This window comes from Peromyscus eremicus, chromosome 9, assembly GCF_949786415.1.
Source record: "Peromyscus eremicus chromosome 9, PerEre_H2_v1, whole genome shotgun sequence".
Lineage (NCBI taxonomy): Eukaryota > Metazoa > Chordata > Mammalia > Rodentia > Cricetidae > Peromyscus > Peromyscus eremicus.
The window spans coordinates 77,613,969-77,635,825 of NC_081425.1; the positions used below are offsets into that span (position 1 = coordinate 77,613,969).

Here is a 21,857-nt window from a genome sequence, read left to right on the forward strand (position 1 = left end):
CACCAAGATTCAGGGAACACTGGATGGGGAAAGGAGTGGGAGGGGATATAAAAACTGGAAGATGGGGAGGAATGCCATAAAATTGCTGCCTTTTGGACATGACATGGTTTTGTAGTCATAAAATTATAGAATGTGGTCCCCTGCACAAGATCAATGGAAGATCAAGCTAGGCAAAATTCTAGCATGTGTGGGACGAAGTTCAGGAGGTCTGATTCCTAACTGATAGGAGTGTGGTCACTGGAAGTTTACTCATGTTCCAATGCATGGCTCCACACCCAAACATATACAGGCACTACTAACTGGTCTCAATGGGTTATATTAAAAAGAAATGAATCTGGGAGTGGGCCATGTTGTATGTGTGTGTGCGTGGAGGGTTCAGGAGAAGTTGAGGGAAAGAATGAGAGGTATATATGATCAAAATATATTATATACATACCTAAAATTCTCAAAAATTAAAAAAAAAAATGCGGGGCTGGAGAGATGGCTCAGTGGTTAAGAGCACTGGCTGCTCTTACAGAGGTCCTGAGTTCAATTCCCAGCAACCACATGGTGGCTCACAACCACCTGTAATGAGATCTGGTGCCCTCTTCTGGTCTACAAGGACACATGCAGACAGAACACTGTTATGTATAATAAATAAATAAATCTTTAAAAAAAAATAAAAAAAGCATTAAAAAAGAGAAGATATTTAAGTAGATTATTTTTCCAAAGAATATTTGCAAATGGAACATAAACAGAAGAAAACATGTTCACTGGTCATTAAGGAATTACCAATCAGAACTATAATAAAGTATCTTTTCATCCACCCATAAAGATGGCCCTCAAAAGAGAAATGAAAAAAGGGGGCCATGTATAGCTCTCACCTATAATCTCAATATTTCAGAGGCAGGAGGACTAACAAATTCTAGACCAGACTAGACTACACAGTGATTTTAAGGCTAGCCAGGAATACAGTGTCTCACAAAACAAAAAGAAAGAAGGAAGGAAAAAAGTAGTATAACATAGAATTACTACATGATACAGCAATTCGTGGGTATGCACCTCCAAATAACTGAAAATGGTTACCTAATACATGTTTTTATATGAATGCTCACAACAACACTGTCCAGACAGTCAACAACTTGAAACAACCAAAGGTCCAATAATGGATGAATGGTGAACACACTGAAATTTATATGTAGGGAAGAAAAAAAAAAGAAGTAAACTTGGAGATAGATTGACAGTCATCAGGGACTGGATAAGAAATGAGGAATAACTGCCCCAGTCAAGTTTTTTTTTTAGGGATGAAAATGTTTTATAGAGGTTTATACCACTGTGAACATTAAAATAAAATAAATAAATTAAACCCGGGTGGTGGTGGTGGTGGTAGAGGTAGAGGCAGAGGCAGAGGCAGAGGCGGGCAGATCCCTGTGAGACTGAGGCCAGCCTGGTCCCAAAGTGAATTCCAGGACAGCCAGAGCAACAGAGAAATTCTGTCTCAAAAAGCCAAAATAAATAAATAAATAAATAAATAAATACCAACAACAACAAAAAACTTTTTGGAAGTGTTTCAAGTATCCCAAGCTTCCTATGGAGAGGAGAATGAATTTCAAATTTTGATTCTTCTGTGTCTATCTCCTGAGTGTTCCAATTACTAATAGACACCCCCATACTGGATTTATGAGGGATGGGAATCAAACCCAGGGCTTCATACAAAACCAGGCAAGCACCAACTGAGCTACATCAACAGACTACAAAATGCCATTTAATTGCTAACTTTTAAATTTTTAAATTTCATGTTATATGTGAATGGAGCTAAGAAATAAAGATATCTGTAGACACGGAGAGGCTAAAGTTATTAATATCCAGGTTTACTGTCTCCAGGGACAAGGAAAGGATACAGGATAAAAACACTGGCAGCAGTTGGTTCTACTGAAAACAAGGTAACAAAGTTCACATCAGGGATCATGTTTTGTTATAAAAATGGCCTGACATTTGACTCTTTGCAATCAGATTTGTTAAAGGGATGTCTCCAGAACCATCATGGAGCTGCAAAATGTACGCAGGTGGCAAAATCCAGATATTTCCAGAATCATTCAGCTCATACCCATCTTTTAAGTGCTGCTCTTATAAATCCATGGCCTGAGGTTCATGGAGGAATCAATGTCCATTTTTCTCTTGCACTCTTTTCCATCCACCCTTCTAGTATCTCTCCTCAACCTTGGAGTGAATGGCTTGTTTGAGTCCATAAAGCAGAGACAATAAAAGCTCATCTGTATTCTCTACACAACACAAGTGAGGATATGGGACCTAATGAAAACTGGTGGTCCTAAGCTTTACAAGTTATGTCCCTGTATAAAGAGTAAATGGGAACACTCTTTCTCTTCATACTTCTGAACCCCATTTCCAAGGACTTGATTATGCCTGTACTTCATCTTTCCTTCCATGATACTAGGGATCAAACCTAAGGCCTTCTGTATACCAAGTAAGTATTCTGCCACTGAGCAAAACTCCCAGTCCACCTGTCTTCACACAGTTCAAGGCCCAAGCTGACCTTGAACTGTGTAAAGATGGTCAGAAACTTCTGATTCTTCTGCACCCATTTGCTAGTGCTTGTAATTACAAGCATGCACTACCATACCCAGTGTGTGCAGTGCTAGGGATTGAAACCAGGGCTTGATAAATGTTAGGCAAGCACTCTGAGCTATATCCAGCTCCCTGCTATCCACTTTTAATCATCACACATACTCCTATGTTCAATGTGTTCCAGAATTACTGCATTCTAAGAGAAGCATTTAAATGCTAGAACCATTCCCCAGGTGAAAGTACATCTAACTGGACAGATGTACAGTCTTACATCCAAAAGTTTCTAATGAGCAACTTCCTGAAACTAGCCCATAACCTTTTGCCATAGTGGGAGACAGTTAAGGTCAGAAAGATACTGCTTCATTTATGCATTTTCAAGGATTCCTTCCTTCAATGGGAGATTTATGCTCAGAAATGTGTATACATAGGAAGGTAAGATATTACTAGACAGAAATCAAAAGCAGTGCACCAGTCCATATCAAGAGCATAATGATGACCTATGTTATAAATGTACTTGCTTTCTGACAGGAAGGTGAGAATGTAGGAATGAGAAGTTGGGTTATTAAATGTGTGTGTGTGTGTGTGTGTGTGTGTGTGTGTGTGTGTGTGTGTGTGTAACCATTTCTGAATTTGTATACTGTAGACTCAGACCTTGGTTCTAGCTTTCCCAGAGTCCCAAGCGCCTCCAAGTTCAAGGGGTATAAACTGAGAAAAGCGAAGGAGAGAGGGGAAAAAACACCAGAGGATACGGAAGGGTGAAACTAGAAGGAGCTGTGGTGAGCACTCAGAACTTAACCAGCATTCAGCCTATACTGTACCTGTAAAAGAGATGGCTTAATTTTTTCTTCTAGGCATCCTGATGACTTAGAGAAAACACCATTGAGTATAGAAATGTAAGCTGGTTTCTCATCCTTCCTCTCCAGTGTCTAACCTAAATCATTAACCCATTCCTAAACGGCATTCTCCCGTTTTCTCCCTCCTCATTAACAAAAGTCCTATATTTCACAGAAGATACAGTTACAGTCTCACTGTCTCCTGATCAGAAGAACCCATTGTAGTTTCTTGAGTCCATCAGCAAATACATCGTTTGGATGGTGGTGGGAAGACAGCGGGAAGTAGAACTGGTCACCGGTTTCCTTGAAAAGGGCAAGGGAAGGCTGCCATGATGATGAACACTTGTTCCAGTGCTCAGGAAGCTGAGGCAGGGTGATCATGAGTTGGAGCCCAGACTCAAAAACCAAAGAACAAAAGCCCCAAATGTGGGGAGAAGGCAGAAGTGGGGAATAGTACATTTAGAATATTGCTATTTTGGCCAGGCAGTAGTGGGGAGCACACCTTTAATCCCAGCACTCAGGAGGCAGAGGCAAACAGATTTCTGAGTTCAAACCCAGCCTGGTCTACAGAGCTAGTTCCAGGACAGCCAGAATTACAGAGAAACCCTGTCTCGAAAAACAACAAAAAAGAATACTGCTATTCTGACCACACTAGCTGCTTAATCAGTGATTAACACTCCCTCAAGTGATACTTTACAGAATTATAAAATGAACTAAGTAGACAGATTGATGGGAAAGTAACTTACCCTGCTAAGCCCTAGGCTTGCTTCCTTCTCTTTCCTCCAAGTGAAGTGAACGCTTGACCTCTTCAGATCTAGGCTGGGTCTCACTTGCAGCTGTTCCCTCATATCACTTCGTCTGCAAACTGCTGAAATGCTGGGTCTCAGTTACTTAGGTGTGACCTGCCAACCATACAGACAAGGCTGAATTCTCCCTAACGAGGCAAGTCAGGACCTGGACACTTGCTTGAGTTCTCTTTCTGATCTTTATTCTCTGCCAGGAGGGCTCAAGACTGTCAACACTTCCCAACTCACCAGAGCCAGGCAAGCTGAGGAAAGATGAAACCAACTATTTCCTGGATGTCTCTCAAGGTAGCATTTCTTCTCTCACTTTACAGCTTCATGGGGGGAGGGGGGAATCCCCTGGGATTAATTAAGGAATCAATACTTGGCTGGAAGGACAGACACCAGACCAAAGGAAAAGGGAAAAGGTGGGTGTCAGTCTAGATCCAAGATGAGTTCTCCAAACCCGATGTCCCTTTTTAGCCTAACACACTGCTCAAACAGAATTCAACAATGTCCAATCTAGGCTCAAGTACAAATATAATTACCCAAAAAAAAAAAAGAGAGATGGCATTTAATGGTACAAGGAACTTAACTATAGGAAAAAGAAGGAGAACTACTTTGTAAAAACACTTCACTGGAAGGAGCATGAAGTACTCTCTAAAGGAAGAGACATGACAATTTCAAAAGAAAAATAAATGAAGAGGAATAAATGCTTCTGGAATATCAAAATAGGTAAGACCAATATTTTCAGTACTGAGTAAAAGTACTTACTATTTATAGGGACAGAAAACAGGAAAGAATTAACTCAGCTATCCTTCCATTCCTGGTAAAGGATGTTGATCCAGAAGTACAATCACACATCCTGGCTCCTTTCCACTTACAACTACTGAGCTGAAGAACCTAACAGCAGATATTTGGACAGTGGTCCTATATGACTAAAGAATCCACCCTCCCCCTTTTGTTTTTTGCTTATGTCTGACCTCAGCTGTCACTTACCTGCCTCTGGGAAACAGAGCCTCTAGCAATAGGGTCCTGGAATGTACTACATCAAATTACAAAATTTTAACACAAAGAAAGGTGCTGTGGGATGGTCTGTATGTCAAGTGTGTTGCTGATTGGTCAGTAAATAAATCACTGATTGGCCATTGGCTAGGCAGGAAGTATAGGCGGGACAAGGAAAAGAATTCTGGGAAGTGGAAGGCTGAGGGAGGGACACTGCCAGCCGCCATCAGGACAAGGAAGATGTAAGGTACCAGTAAGCCATGAGCCATGTGGCAAAATAAAGATTAATAGAAATGGGCTAAATATAAGAGTAAGAGCTAGACAATAACAGGCCTGAGCTAATGGCCAAGCAGTTTAAATAATGTAAGAGTCTGTATGTTTATTTTATAAATGGGCTCTGGGACTGGCGGGACTTGGTGGCGGGAGCTGGAGAGAAATTCTCCAGCCTGAGAGAGATTTGCCCTGACCGTGGGCCAGGCAGGAAAACTCCAGCAACAGAAAGGATTCCAAAGGAATCTCAAACTATAAAGCATGAACTACAAGCAAATAAGGAGTTAATGAAACATTGCATAACACCATTTAGAATAGCTGTAAACAAAGGAAATCAGTTGTAATATTCAAAAACACTGACTAAACAGGTGACTATTGTGAGTAAAGATTTCAAGGCCAACTTCAAACTAAAATGGCCTCAAATTAAATGATGACCTTCAACGGGGTTAAGAGTTCTGTTGCTGATGACTGAATTCCAGAAGGCACAAAAATCAATCAATCAATCAATCAATCAATCAATCAATCAGACTGACTCTGCTAACTTAGAAGTATCATATTTGAATATAAAGGATAATGACAGGGTAAAAAATTGATAGGGGCAATTTCTATTTTAGCATTACTACTTCCATTGGTAGACATTTAAAGTAACAACTTAGAGATCTGTATTTTCCACAATTTGCATCATGAGTTGCAATGAAAATTATCTTAAGTATTTAACCATTTTTGGTAAAACTATCCATGAAGATGGCAGGCCAGGCATAGTAGTTCATCCCTGTAAAAATCCTAGCCCTTGCCTAGGGAGGCTGAGGCAAGAGGACAGAAGAATTGAAGGGTAGGTAATCTGAGCTACCTAGACTCTTTTCAGGAAAAAAAAGGAAGGAGCAAGAGGGTGGAGGCTGCACAGGGGTTCCTACTTTATTAATCTGAAAGATGTCTGTGAGGCTGGATGACAGTCTACCATTTTCATGTACACTGATTTGTCCAAGTTGTTCTTTTACTTTCTCCTTCTTAATTTTTACCACCAACTTGTAATTCTTCAAGTTTGATAATGATGCTTACCTATGACTCCCACAAATATATATATATATAAATATATATATATATATATCCCTAGTAATAAATCAAAGAAGTGCTAAGAAGTTCCTAGCACTTAAAATACTAGTTAAGTTCCTACTTTAACAATGTAATTTTCATAAAAAAAAACTATGAAAAAATCTTTAAAGTATACAATACATGGTAATTTTAGAGGCAGCTAATGGACTGGTTTACAAATTAATTATTATGGTGGATACTATAATAAACAACTTAGGTTCTGGTTTGTTTGTTTGTCTGGTTTTTTTGGTTTTTCAAGACAGGGTTTCTCTGTGTAGCACCCTGGCTGTCCTAGCTTTGTAGACCAGGCTGGCCTTGAACTCACAAATATCGCCTGCCTCTGCCTCTCAAGTGCTGGGATTAAAGGCGTGTTCCACCGTCACCCGGTTTGGGTTGTTTTTATCTGGAATTTGACAAGATATATATTTTGATATAAACTATGCTTTATGTGTATCATAGTTACTGTTTAAAGCTATTTGTCATATTATATTATAAATTGTGAGCAATTTCTCCATTTGCACAATGTTATACTCACTTCAACCATGGCACAGAAGGCAAAGCACAATTTCAGAGTAACCAAATATTAGTATTTTGCTTATTGCTAAACTACCCAATTTATCAAAACACAATTTATCACTCTAACAAAGTTCAAGACTAGAACATTTCTTCCAACTAAGAGTTGGTGAAAACAGTGACTCTTGTTTACGGTGGGGTACCCAGGGCCTTGCACATGACTGGCAAGCAACCTTCCACTGAACTATAGCCCTAGCCCCAAGTGACTTTGAATATTATATTTTGGAAGATTATTGGAGGCATTCAAAGTCCTCTAATGCTCAAATACTCACATTAAAAAAAAAAGCATAATAAGCCGGGGTGGGGGGAGGGGGGTGGTGGTGGTGGTGGTGGTGGTAGTAGTAGTAGTAGTAGTAGTAGTAGTAGTAGTAGTAGTAGTGGCGCACACCTTTAATCCTAGCACTCAGGAGGCAGAGCCAGGTGGATCTCTGTGAGTTCAAGGGCAGCCTGGTCTACAGCATGAGATCCAGAACAGGCACCAAAACTACACAGAGAAACCCTGTCTCGAAAAACCAAAAAAAAAAATAAATAAATAAATAAATACAAGTAAAATTTATAGACAAGACTTTAATTCATTAAATCATAATTAATTATTTATAGGATAATCTCTGAAGGATATCCTAGCTCCATGAACAGAATTTTACAATTTGCATAAAAAGGTTAAATCAGACTATACCTTCCAAATAAAACCCAACACAGAGATTGGAGCAGCGGCCCATGCATGGAATTTATTGTGTGCTACTGTTTATAAAATATTCGAATAGTCCTGCACATGCATAATATTTCCAACTTAGACAGGAGACCATACAGGGTGCACTTTCTGGCAAACAAAACAACAGATGGTTCCGCTGCCTGGAGCTCTGAGTTGTATTCCAGGGCATGAGGGAAGCAGGCCACCAAAGTAAAGGGAAATACCAAACTACAGTGGCAATCAGCACAGGTCAATAACTGTGTAAAATTAGCACATGGTTCCACTTAGTTTAACCAAGCAGTTCTGTAACTATCAAAAGTAAAATTTCAACATGCAGTCTTGACTTTTATGCTTCCACTAACATCTGAAGGGTTGAAGAGAACCATTGCTTCTAGGCTGCATTACTTCATCAAAAACATTTCCAGACATTTTAAAATTTCCTTTGCATTTAAACATAAAAATGATAGAAAGCCAGCAGCAAATCACCCTGGTGGTTTTTTAAGCAACTGGAGTACTCACAATAAACTAAAATCTCTCATAACATCTACGTAACCTATACATGTTGTACCTGTACATCATAGGTCTATATATTAAATATTTGCAAAATGAAAACATGCATACACAAAATACGTCAAGTTTTACAGACATGATTTGAATTAAAATTTACTTTGACAATGTACAAACTTCTTTTAAAGTACCTTAAATGAGTAATTCTGTAATTCTTTATAATTTGAAAATTTAGGCTTTTTTTTTTCTTCCTTAAATCTCTGGGGTGTAAATCTCAAAAGATATGGGCAAAAAAGATTCTAAATTGGTTTTTTGATTTGTGTTCAAGTAAGAGTCTTAGAAATAGTTTATGCATTCATAATTGAAAAATACCAAGACTATGTTACAGAATTAGCCACATTTAAGAACTATAGACCTGAGGTCAGCATTTTGTATAAACACCAACTGGGTTTCTCAGATTTTGCCTACAATTCAAAATACAGCTAGTAACCTCAGAAATATATTTTAAGACCATGCTAATTCATCCTTTTAAAGACATTTCATGGGGTGGGGGGAGAGTCCACGTTAACTCTAAAGATTGCATTTAAAGTCATGATTGAAAAAAAACCTAATCCTACTGAGGAAAAAAAAAAAGAAATCTCATTTGTAAACGTAAATGTGTGAACCACAAGCATAAATGGAGGTGTAGATAGCCTCCACTGGAAATTGCCCCAAGCCCCTTGCTCACTGCTCTCCACTGTGGCAGCGATTACCCAATCTTATTAGATAGCACATGTCCCAGGGCCCTCAAGCCTCCATCCAGGAAGGGGGCAAGGGTCTCAAAAAGCACAATGGTTTCTTCAGAGAGACTGTGACATTTATCATCAGCTTGGCCGACCCCTCCAGCTCCTTGGGTGATCTGTCCATTTGGGGCCCAAGACCTGAGAGTCCCCGGGAAGCCGCTGGTCACTGGGCACTATGGTTGCCAGTCCCGTGGTTCTCAGTGGCATGTGCGGTGTTCAGGGAATTGAAACCATCTTGCTGTACAGCATCTTTCCGGGGTGGCATTCTCTCATTGATCCTATCCAAACCCTTTGCCTCTTCAAAACTGCAGATTCTATGTGGTGGAGAGAATCCTCGTATTGCTTAACAAAATGCAAATTTGATAAGTCAGTAATTGTAAAAACAATTCTGAGTTTTCAAAAACATAATGACTTTTAAGAAAAAAAGAAATGACTGTAAATAGCAACACTTAAATTTTAATTGAATTCTATACCCATTTTAGTCTCCCCATTAAAATATGAAACACTTAAATCTAAATAAAAAGATGACAACTTCATAGATAACAAGTTAACATTGTTTTGTCTTAAAGTAAAGCAAAACAAAAACACTAAAATTGCCTTTCCCTGCCCCCAAAATCAACCTGTAGACAATGGTCTCAGGGTATTGGCCTGCTTCTACTAAACCAGTTATCTCCTCTGACCTCAAACCTAGATCACAAGGTGACCATCACAAAGGTGAGGTAGCAAAGAGAGGGGCAACTGAGGAAGCTAAATAAGAATAATCCCCAACCCAAGAATATGTTCAAGAAGTGAAGGTGAAATGGAGTAGGGTAAGAACTATCTGGAGGAATACCAGTATAAAATGAAAAAGTGGAAAATGACCCTCAAGTTAGAACTGTGTTCGGTTGATAAACAAAAAGTAGGCATAGTTTCATATTTTAGAACATGTTTCCTTTCATTCTCTGGCCAATTACTACAAACTATGTCAAAATAAATGGTAATCCTTCTTAAGTATTAAGGGTTCTTTTTTTTTTTTTTTTTGGTTTTTCGAAACAGGGTTTCTCTGTGTAGCTTTGCACCTTTCCTGGATCTAGCTCTATAGACCAGGCTGGCCTCGAACTCACAGAGATCACAAAGAGGCCTGCCTCTGCCTCCCGAATGCTGGGATTAAAGGCGTGCATCACCACCGCCTGGCATTAAGGGTTCTTTTAACTGTTTGTTTTGAGACAGGGTCTCACTACATAGCTCAGGCTGGCCTTGGAATCATTATATACATATATACTACATAGCTTGGCCTGGCCTCAAATTCATGATCCTCCTGACTCAATGGCCCTACTGCTAGGATAGACATTACCACCAAGCCCAGCTTACATCAATTCTTATGGATTCTCATTCACTTCATCTGGAAGATACAGATACCAGTAATAAAATGCTCATTAAGAAAGATATCCATATAATTACTTACAGTCTAGCTGTTTTATGGATTTAATCTCTAGCACTACTTATTTTTTATTTTATTTTTTATTCTTTTGCAATTTAGCTAAAACTCTTTTATTAACAAAACAGTTATTATTTTCTAGTTCCCGTAGTACTTTGTACACTCTCAAGAGTTTAAGTTTAGATTCTTTCACTTAGAAGGACAGGACTCCTGTAATTCACAAAGGATATTAAAAAGGCCAGAAACGTTCTGTGTCAGAATAGAATCTAGATTCTCCATTTTTTGACTCTTGTTCTTAGTTTTAACTACAACTTAACAGTTAGTTATACATTCCCACCAAAAATAAAAAGGAAAAATTATTGAAATTTAAAACTTTGCTTTCTTTTTAAAGAGAAAAATTATTTTATAGATATAAATGAGCAGAACTTTAAAATATATACTGCTTTGTCTAGCACTACTTATAAACATGAACCAAACAAATGGCTGTGGCCACTTAGAAGTGTGTAAGATCAAGCTAAGTATTGATTCACATGAATATAATCTTAACTATAAAACTACAGCCTAAACTGCAGGAAACAAAAATCATTATAGTATCAGTTTCTGTACTAGAATGGGCAAAAACAAACTCACATATTTATTTAGTGGGGGTTTTACATAGAGAAAAAAATGTGAGTAGCATAAAACACAAAATATGGGCTAGAGCTCCACTTGCAGGGTTAGTTTAATAATGTCCATTAAAACAGGCAACATAAATGCTATGATATACAACATATGCTAAAGAATTCAGCAACAATAAACTCTGGATTATATCAGAAAGAGAAAAGACTCTATAGGTATCAGCTCTTGTGATTAAAAAAAAAAAAGAGGACTGTGACTGTTAAACTTGTTGAGTCAGCCAGTATGATTCATCTGTGTAAGCTAGGCATAAGACACACCCACAGGATATTCTCTGATGCCCACCCACAGACCACAGATCTCTGCCCAGTGCAAGGACTCTGATCGTACCTTTTTCAGCCTCAATAGCCTCAACTGTGGCTGTACAGAAGTGAGCAGAGGCATGCAAAATGAATGAGAGAGATGAGAAGGGTCATATTGTACAGCAGAAAAGGCAATGATCACTTAATATATCACAGTACCCAATCTATATCATCATTTACAATTGAACACAAACTATACCCATATTGGAAAGCCCCACCCAATCCCCCAAATTCCTAAAACAGCACAGCTTACACACAGCACTATGACATCAGAACACAGGACATATAGACCTATTGCGACAGACACCTCAGCACCCATGCAAATGTACTCCAGTATTAATTACTCATCTTAAATTCAGTGTTTTGATGGCACTAGAATTTTTCACTATGTTTATCAGTGCATTATCATTACAGGAAAATTATAATAGCACTGTAGCAGAAAAGCAAGCAGGAGAATCTTTTCTTTCACTTCTAGTACCAACAACATTCATCACTACTTGGTTCCCTAAGATACAAACTAGAAGGGGTCAGTAATGGTTTTCTGTCCCTTTAAATTTATAATGTAAAGCATAGCAGCAAAATCTAGTACAACTGTGATGAAATTTAGGGACCCTGAATTTGTTGAATTAGTCTAATTCTCAAGTTCTGTTCTTTAGGGGGAGCCTAAAAGGAACCATTTCTATGCTAGGAACTTGGGTTTTGTTTGTTTTGAAGGAGGCTGGCTTGCACCAGTTTCTAAAGTAGCTGAGAGACTATGAGTGTATACCATTGCATCCTAGCTCCTACTCTAATACTGACTGTCCAACTATCTAAACATCTGTAACATTTTAAAATTCTATTTATATTAAGTTTATCATGATGATTAATTTGCTTAGAAGTGAGAAGCCTGAATTCTTAGGTGAAGAAAGAAAGGCTACTGGGCCTTTAAAACCCATATGCTAATCAGAAAGGCATTAAGGGAAGTTCAGGCAATTAATCCTAATTATTTCATTATACAGTACAATACATAGGTCATGTGAGAAAAAAATTCTTGGCATAACTTGTACTGGCCCATTTAAAGAATTGACTATTTAGTCTTGCATTCTGCAGTCAAAGTTGCCTTTTGGGGCAATGCAGTAAGCAGTTCCAAACATCTGCTGTTCTTGCAGAGAACTGAAGTTCGATTCCTAACATCTAACAACCATCTGTAATGCTGGTTCCAGGAGATGCAACATCCTCTCCTGATCTGAGGACACCATGCATCCACACAGTGTGTGTACATATATGCAGGCCAAACATCCATATGAATAAGATAATAAAATAGTAATTCAAAAAAATTTTAAATGTTACTTGATAATTTTTGGGTTTAAACAAACAAACAAACAAACAAAAAAGAGCTCACACTGGGGACCAGGATCCAAAAATGCAAAGAATAATAGTACCTGCCTGATAATGTTATCCCTTCTGTACCCAAAGGGTGCATGCTCAGAATATTACAACAAGAATGCCCCCATTTCTTCTGCTTTGCTTCTTCTACAATAAAGGTAATTACAATACTTACTTCTGAAATGTCTTTTTAAGAAAAAGTATGATTTAGAAATTATTTATTTCATCCAAAACAGTTATGAATGGAAGAGCCTTAAAAACTAAATTAGAAAACATTGGCGATCTTAACCAGAAAGTAAAGTGAGTTGGGGATCCAAAAGAGGTAGAATGAATACTGAATAAAGATTAAATATTCCTTACTTGCTAAATCAAACTCAGACATACACAATATATGCCCACTGTGCAACTCAACTTTGAAAAAAAAAAAAATTGAGCACTGTGTATCTGGAAAGAATTCTACAAAATTTTCCCAGAGAGAAAACTAGGACAAAAGATCCATCTAACTGGGCATGGTGGCCATGCCTTTGATCCCAGCACTTAGGCAAGTGGAGCTCTGTGAGTTCCAGGCCAGCCAGGGTTACACAATGAGACCTTGTCTCAAACAAACAAACAAACAAAAATACACCAAACAGAATGAAAAGAGACCCATCTATATTTATCAGTCCTTAAACACTCAGTATCAGCCCCTTTCAGAATGTGAACACTTTTCATTATAATTGAAAGTTGAAAGAAAAAAAAATGTTTATTGGACTATGGTTTAAGAGTTTGTGATAGCAGAAGTGACTGATATGAAATATGCTACAACTTGTGTATGATAAATTAAGACTAAAATTGATCTCATTAAGAGGATTAGTATCTAGTTAATTATATCAAAAGTTTAAAATTCTACTGATCAACTCTAAGCTAAAAAACTTGACAGTAAGTTATATATTCTGTCAAGTTTAAAGGCTTAGAACTGAAATATGGGCATCTGAAGCTTGAACAGTAAACTAGAAAGAAACATCTGGTAACTATAAAATTCAATCTAAAAGCCACTACTGTACTTCTCTTTTATTAATTTTCAATTACACAGGTCACGGTGCTAATAAGTATCAATATAGTGTTGCCTTTAACTATTATGTTCGTCTATACAACAAAGAACAAATGATCAACAAGAATTTGGCATTATTAAAGTAGAGATAGCTACATATTTTTCCCATATAGGCTGTGATGTGGACAGAATTATAGGACTGATTCCTAATCAAATTACCATGAAATAAAATACAAAACTCCAAAATCAAACTCCAGCAGAGTTGTAGTTTTTAAAACAACAACAACAACCCCCTCCACCCAAGAAATAACATATGAATTAGCTTCAAAGATACTAAAAAGAAGCCGGGCGGTGGTGGTGCATGCCTTTAATCCCAGCACTTGGGAGGCAGAGACAGGCGGATCTTTGTGAGTTCGAGGCCAGCCTGGTCTACAGAGCGAGATCCAGGAAAGGCGCAAAGCTACACAGAGAAACCCTGTCTTGAAAAACAAAACAAAACAAAAAAAAGATACTAAAAAGAAGCTGGGCATGGTGGTGCTTGTGCCTTTAATCCCAGCATTCAGGAGGCAGGAGCTGGAGGATTTGTATCTTATGAGGCAGAGGCTGGAGGACCTGTATGAGTTCGAGGGCAGCCTGATCTATATAGTGAACTCCAGGCCAGCCAAGGCTACATCATGAGATCCTGTCTCGAAAAACAAAACAAAAAATGTAAAAGACATTGAAAAGGTAATTTCTATATTCTGAAAATAGTCTTGAAGTCTCAAAATTAAATTTATTTTTATATTACCTCTCAGTCATACGTTAACATTAGTGTTTCTATCTGTAGGAGCTTAAAACATTAATCTTTCAGTTAAAAAAAACCTCAAAGATGTAGTTTCTATATGAGCTCTGTTACTTCTTTTAAAACAAATTTTCATATGCTAGGGAAATAACTTCCACCAAATGCTCAAACCATAACATCAAGAGCCATCCCTAGCAGAAGTAGGGAGCTGTCCAGTTTCCCGAATTAGACCCCTTAAGCTCAGCTCCTTCCAGTAACTCACTCTATACTAGGAACAGACAGTCCCTCCAGCAAAGCTGCTGTCTTTCAAACATTCCCTGCAGTTGAGGGTAGTTTCCAAGTTGAAGAAATAAGCTTCAGGCTGCATGCAAATTAAGAATAAATAGAAGTACTGAGCTGTCAACAAAGCATGTAATTAGCAGGTGCTAACTGTAAAATCTGAAAGCATGGGTTTGCCATGGATACAATGTAAAACTAACAAGTAGATTTACTTACATATGCTATCCTTTAATTTTTTTTCTTTTTTAAACAAAGGATATACTTTTCCTTATTAGAATTATCCTTTACTAGTAACAATTTTTATTGAATATTTAATGATTCATCACCATTTTAACTTGAAATTCTCTTTGGCATTTAAAAATATTTGTAATAAAGAAATAGAGGGCAAAGAAAATAAAGAAAATCAGAAACAGTTTCTCTTAAATCCAAAACTAAGAAAAGAGAAAAGAAATTTAAGGATGAGTACATAGCTTAGTGGTTCAGTAATGTTCAAGGAGCTAGACTATTTGATCTTTAGCACCATGACAAAAACGGAAATAATAAAACAAAAACAAACCAACAGAAAAACCTTATTCAGCACAGAATCTGAAGCTCTATGTGGTTTCTATTCAGTCTGAAAGCCATTACTGTACTGAGTTGAAATTCTTGGTTGCACCAGTGGTAAAGAGCAGACAACAGAATAACATATAAAATAGAACATATATAGGATACAAATTATTTGTCTACCAAAAATTATTTTAATTAGAAAGGATTTGTTTTGGAACTGAGTAAAATGACATTTTAAGGGAATTTCATTAAATATTTAAATTAAATTTTTTTCCACTTTAAAAAAATCACTAAATACACCAAAAAGAAACTGTATTATGGACAAAAGATCTATCACTGCCTATTTTAATAGAACAATGAGCCTTGGAGGGCTGTCAAAGTGGCTCTATGTATAGTTTTTTCCACATTACAATTTTTGTATTCTATCCATAAGGGAAAGACATTTGAGACTGTGTGCTACTGTGTATGAGCTGCAATATTCACAGCATTTTCTTCTATTTAATCTGTAATGGGCTTTCAAATTCACCCAGTACTTACACAGATACTAAAACAATCAAGTTAGCTTTTTAAAAAACATAAAATATTCAATGAGCCAGATTACAGGAATGCTTTACGTATAATTTTTTTATTTCCATGCAAAATAAAGGCACACTTAATAACACCCTTTCAATTTTGACTTACAGGATTTAAATTCAACCCTTTATAACAATAGCTTAATATCTAACGTTACATTCATGTTCGGAATGCACCAAGTGCAGCAAACCTAAAATCAAGGTGCTACAAAGCTGCTTCTACATCAAAAGACAGACAAGCGTCTGATAGAATAATTTAATTGAACATATATTTACAGACATACAACTACCCTAAAGAAAGACAGACAGATTTAGGAACGCAGCTATATCTGCAGAGGAAGGAAACAGCATGTTACAGACAGGCAATTATACATAGAACATTTAACAAACACCACAGAAAACAAACTCTAATCATTTACTAGGGTACAAAACTTGGCATAAATTTTTTGGCAAATGAAGTGCATAAAGAAGATTTTTGGGCCTAAGCAGAATTTTAACTCAAAAATTAAATATACCTGAAAATATAAGCATAATCTAATACAATTATATAAATTTTAAAAGTTAAGAAACTTGGAATTACATTTCCATTTGTGTAATATGTATATCCCTGATTCACATTCTTGACTGAGGCTTTTAAAAGAAAAAGGTGCATTAGACAAACGAATCAGTAAATATTTCAGAATTATGACATGAGCTACTCCCACATCATTTTATGAAAAGCTGGGGAACTGATGATTATTTTCAGTTGAAAGACAACCCATTCTATCAATATTGTGCCCTGGCCAGGTACTAATCAGATAACTGCCTATCATATAGTACCCTGCTATGTCAGCTGCTGAGACAGGAACTAAAAAGCAGAAGGAGTTCCCTGCATGCATTATGTGTATTGTTAGCAATAGAGTGAGGTGTGCCCCAGTCCATCTGAGGCACAGCAAGTTGCATAACATCATTACCACTTTGCAAGGTCTGCCGTCCTCCAGCCAACACTCCACTAGGCAACATCCCTGTGGGAGTCAGGCCCTTGAGTGTCAGCACACTTTCACTCTCCTCCCTACAGTAGAGAAATGTAACAAGTATCAGAGATTTAGTAGCTCAGAGGTACAGTCTTTGCCTAGCATGCACAGGGCACTGGGCTTGATCCCCAAAACTACAAAAAGCAAAAACCAAACAAAATAAAAATCTATCAATAAATGTTTACTTTAAAAGAAGAGCTAGGGCCCAGATGTAGGCCGTATATATAATTTATGACAATCATTGTTATTAACATATTTCCCTCAATTTCAAGATACATATTTTCCCATATTCTAAATGTTTCATTTAGGAGGGTAGACACATTACAATTGAAACATATATTGTTTTCCTGAAACCTCATCTTTCTGAATTTTAACCCCAGGAAGGCAAGATGTACTCTAGCAAAACAGATATCCTATATAGATGGGAAAATTCACCAGGAATCTTATCCTGATCTAATTTTAAGGTGTAGATTTAGTGCTTTCACTGAAAGAGCAAGATCCAAAGGGCACAAACCCTAATTTCAGTGGCAGACTACCTGCTTAGTATGTTCTAGGTCCTGGGTTTAATTACAGCACCACAAAACAAAACAATCAGGCAAACAAAACACCACCAGATTCAAAGGAACTTCTATTCCCTTCATCGGTGCATAAATGTACAACTAGTTTCAATAGAAAAAGAAAACCACATTGCCTCTAGGTTCTCAAACAGAACAATGCTCATAAAATATAATAAAATAATTTCTGCAAAATAATCAGGAAAATGTATCAATACCTGAGAACAGAGAAGACTCTTGCCATCTTGCCAATTGCTCGGATTTTGTTTCGTATGATTTCTTTCCGGGCTGCAGCTGAACCTACTTTCAATGGAATAAATAGAAAAAGGGGCTCAAGTTTAGGGCATTCAAGCATTATTCTATTATTCTACTAGCCTACTCCAGACTCATCTAAATCAATACCAAGTCTCCTGCTACCAGCTCACATGGAAGGCACTAGAAATCATTGCCAGGAAGTTTCTTCCTCCCTCAATGATTAGCTCAGCACTAGTCAAATATTGGGGTCTGATAAGAATAATTCACAAACTTTAATTATCTCTCAACACTGACTAATCAGGAAAGGAACAAAGGGGGGGGTCTGTGTGGGGGTGGGGAGACTTGAGCTCAACTTGAACTACAAACCAGAGGACAAAAAACTAGAAACAATCCTAGTTTTACATTTTCATGGGAGCCTATGGCATGCACACTAAGACAAATGGAAAATTTCTGTTTAACTATCACAAAAGCCTTTAACATGCACACTAGAAATATCTCATCCTATTATGAAAGAATAAGCTTCTTTACTCCAAGTTAGTCTATAAATAATGTACAAAGGGTAATAATCACAAAGGTGGTCACAAAATAGTGACTACAGAAGTATTTCAGCAACAATGAATATCTCAACTGCATGGATTAGCTGTCCTCCACAGCCATGCAAGTATACTTAAGCTTTTATAACCACGGGCATTGAATATGAGACAAACAGTAAGAAGAAACTCCCTCGAAAAGCTGGCTAAAGAACACACCAAAAGAGCTGGCTCTGTGGCTGGACAAAGACTCAGAGGTCACTCTTCCTTCCCTTGGTCTCCAGCAAGAACAATAATCTCAGCACTGTTACCACATATATAGCAACCAGAGTCAATCTGGACCCGAGTACATTTCCTTAAACCTGTGCTTCAACATGATGAAAATACACATATGGAAGCACCACTGTTGAGGAGAAGGTCAAGGAAAGGCTAAGATGCTAGAGCAAATGGGCCTTAGGTATGCAGAGGTCTGAACAATCCAAAGTCTTGTAGGTGAGAGCATTTCATTTAAAATTCAAGCAGACTACAAATACATATAATTGAAAACTAAGATGATGGTTAGACTTAACTGAAAGAAAACCAGAAAAAAAAAAGTCCAATTTCAAGGAAAAAAACACATATTTAGAGAGCAGGGCTCCAATTACCTTATATGTTATTCTCTAAAGGTTAATATTGGAATACTGGGAGCACTAAAGCTCCAAAAAACTATGTGGTCATTATAACATCAAAGAGATGTTCTTCAGATTTAAAAAAAAAAAAAAGGTTAAGTATCAAAAAATATCAGAATCTGAAGACACACTGGGGATATTTCCTTATTTTACAAACAAAAAACCCTAAGTTTATTAAACGACTTTTCCAAGGATATAAAGTTTGATTTTCTTCTAATAAATTAATATAGATACTTTATTTTTAAATTGGCAGAAATTTTAAAACAGTTTGATTTTGTATAAGGAGTAACAGGTTGAAAAGGATGGCTATAACAATATACATTTGTATTTTCAGCCTTAATTTATATATCTGTAAAACCAAATGACATGAAAATTATACTGAACTCAAAACAATTTTAAGGAATATAAATATACTGTACAAATCAGGATTTAAAATCAGTCTACAAACACATCATGCATCATAGTAAAGTAAATGTCCACTTTAAAAGTACTTTGGGGAATAAGACAGACAATCAAACACCCCTAGTCATGCAGGGAAAAGTACAAAACATTACAAATAAGCAAAAGAATGAAATTTTAAAACAAGAGGAATGAAAAGAGGGAAAACTATTTCCATGCACAGAAAGACAGATGTCTTGGAATATGACTTCTAAAACATCAAATACTAATTCAGATAAGAGTCAGGCTAAATTTGCAAAAGACCCAGAAGACTCTCAAAACATTATGCAATGAATGTGCCAACTTACATGGACATGAGGTAACTTATGAAGTCATATTTCAAAACAATGTTACTCTGTCTGGTCTGTACCTTTTTTATTGCCATATATGAGCCGTTCTTCAGATGGAGAGTCCAGAAAAAAGGAAGTGAATGATGGAGAAAAGGTGGTTGAGACAAATAAAAAGATAGAGATTTAACTTGGCAGTGGTACTGAAGGATGAATGTAGAAAGAAAGGGAGAAAAAAAATGAAGGCCCTTATATTTGAAAATTTGAAAAATGTAATATTGTAGAATTTGGTGAATAAAAGACAGATGCTACAGGGTAGAGCTCTAAAGCAAAGATTTCTTAAAAGACATGTGTTGAGAAAGAAATTATGAATAGAATGGTTACAATTTTTGATGAAAGTAGACATAATTAGGGACAGAAAAAAAAAAAAACCACGTGAAAACACATAAGACCAATAAAAGACCGTGCTAACAATCACACATTTATAGTCATAACCCTAAGGAATTAGGCCACCCATTAAAGTATGTTAAGTGAAAAGCAATGACACAAATAAGATACAAACTCATGTGGTTCTCCAAGGACATCAACATATGCAAAATCTGTAGCATATACAGAAAATATAGGTAACTTTCCTCAGTAGAACGCCTCACCCACTCCCAATAAAGAAAAAGTTGAGCCTCCCATACTCTATAATAAGATGATATGATTTCTTCAGTCTGAATTGTAGAATGTTTGCATATATTTAAAATTAACAATGTGCTGCTTGTTCCCAATCCAATCTGGAAGACCGGGGGACATCTTTTGCAAAAATAGCAACAGATTGCTTCAAAGCAAGTAAATAGCTTTAAGAGTAGGCAGTGGAGGTGGTTTAATTTGAGTTTTCCAGATCTTACATTCTAATGCTAAGATACATGACTGCATTACAAGAACTACAGAGTTTAATTTAGTGGCACTGTAATTATGCATTTCTTTTACCAAACTGAAGACAAAAGACAAATATTGGAAAGAAATGTATGCACTCTAAATATCATAGAAATTAGTGGTCAAAAATTCTTTCATAATTAACACCTCTAGAAAGGATGCTACAAATTTTTATATGCAATGTTTATGCAAACTTATCTTGAAAAACAAAACTACCCATACAAGCATTAAACAAACAGTACAGAATACCAAAGAGCCATCAATAATAGTCTTAATCCATTTTAACCAATCTCAAAATCGAATATCTAAAAACTATTCTTTCTTTCCTGCAACTGGAAAACCTCTAGTCCTATTTCCCCCCTTTCTCTATAGAAAAACTAAACCCTCATTCAGCTTCCATAACAAACTCCATTCTATCAAGTTTTCTTTCTAAAGTCAGTTTTCTTCCCAGATCCATAGAATGGCTTCAGTGAGGTGCAGGAACAGAGAAAGAGAAGAGAGAAGTCATGCCATCATGATATAAGGAAAGGAGAAAGGAGGGACAGAGAAAGAAAGACTAAAGGGAAAGAAACAAGGAAGTGTGGGGTTGGTGGGCTTCTAACAGTTCTTTTCTGAATTCTCTGCTGAACTTGAGCGTTTATCTTAACACCCTCCCTTTCTCCACTCTTTCAAAGGTTTCTCTCCCAAATCACTCCCATTCCTCTATGCAAACTCCTTGATTCCTATTTTTTAATCTGTTTAGAATTCTAGATACTAACCCTTGGGTAATGAAAGGGTGGAAAAATGAGGAGTAATTGCACCTATGATGCCGACAGTGAAGGGAGATCTACTTCTAGTATGCAAAACAGAAACCTGTATTTTCCCATAGAAACTGTCATAAATGGTGCTGAAAACTGTAAAAGTTACTTGAGAATAAAATGTCATTTTTTTTTGTTCTCTCAATTTATAAATGAGAGGAACCTAAGAAGTTGGGTGACTTTTCCAAGGCTGCATAGCTACAAATAAAAGTGAAAGGTGCTCGGGAGGCAGAGGCAGGTGATCTCTAAGTTTGTACTACTAAACCATTATCATTTTCATCAAATGATACTGCTTCTTTAATAATGAAATTTAACTCAGTCCTGGAA

At 36.9% G+C, this 21,857-nt stretch overlaps 1 protein-coding gene across 4 annotated transcripts in view; it reads right to left on the reverse strand.

The window, feature by feature from the left end:
* Positions 1 to 7,672: 7,672 nt before the first annotated feature.
* The window catches only part of Ppp3cb (protein phosphatase 3 catalytic subunit beta), a 47,330-nt gene continuing 33,145 nt past the window's right edge, over positions 7,673 to 21,857 (reverse strand). Inside the window, exons 11-14 of one of the 4 annotated variants that reach the window (XM_059273804.1) lie at positions 17,853 to 17,934; positions 17,021 to 17,118; positions 11,523 to 11,552; positions 7,673 to 9,442 (exon numbers count right to left, since the gene is read on the reverse strand). In XM_059273804.1, the coding sequence (XP_059129787.1) occupies positions 9,264 to 9,442; positions 11,523 to 11,552; positions 17,021 to 17,118; positions 17,853 to 17,934 (389 nt within the window). In that variant the 3' untranslated portion in view covers positions 7,673 to 9,263. Of the gene's footprint in view, positions 9,443 to 11,522; positions 11,553 to 17,020; positions 17,119 to 17,852; positions 17,938 to 21,857 lie in introns of all 4 variants that reach the window. The other 3 variants (XM_059273803.1, XM_059273806.1, XM_059273805.1) reach the window with 3 other exon arrangements.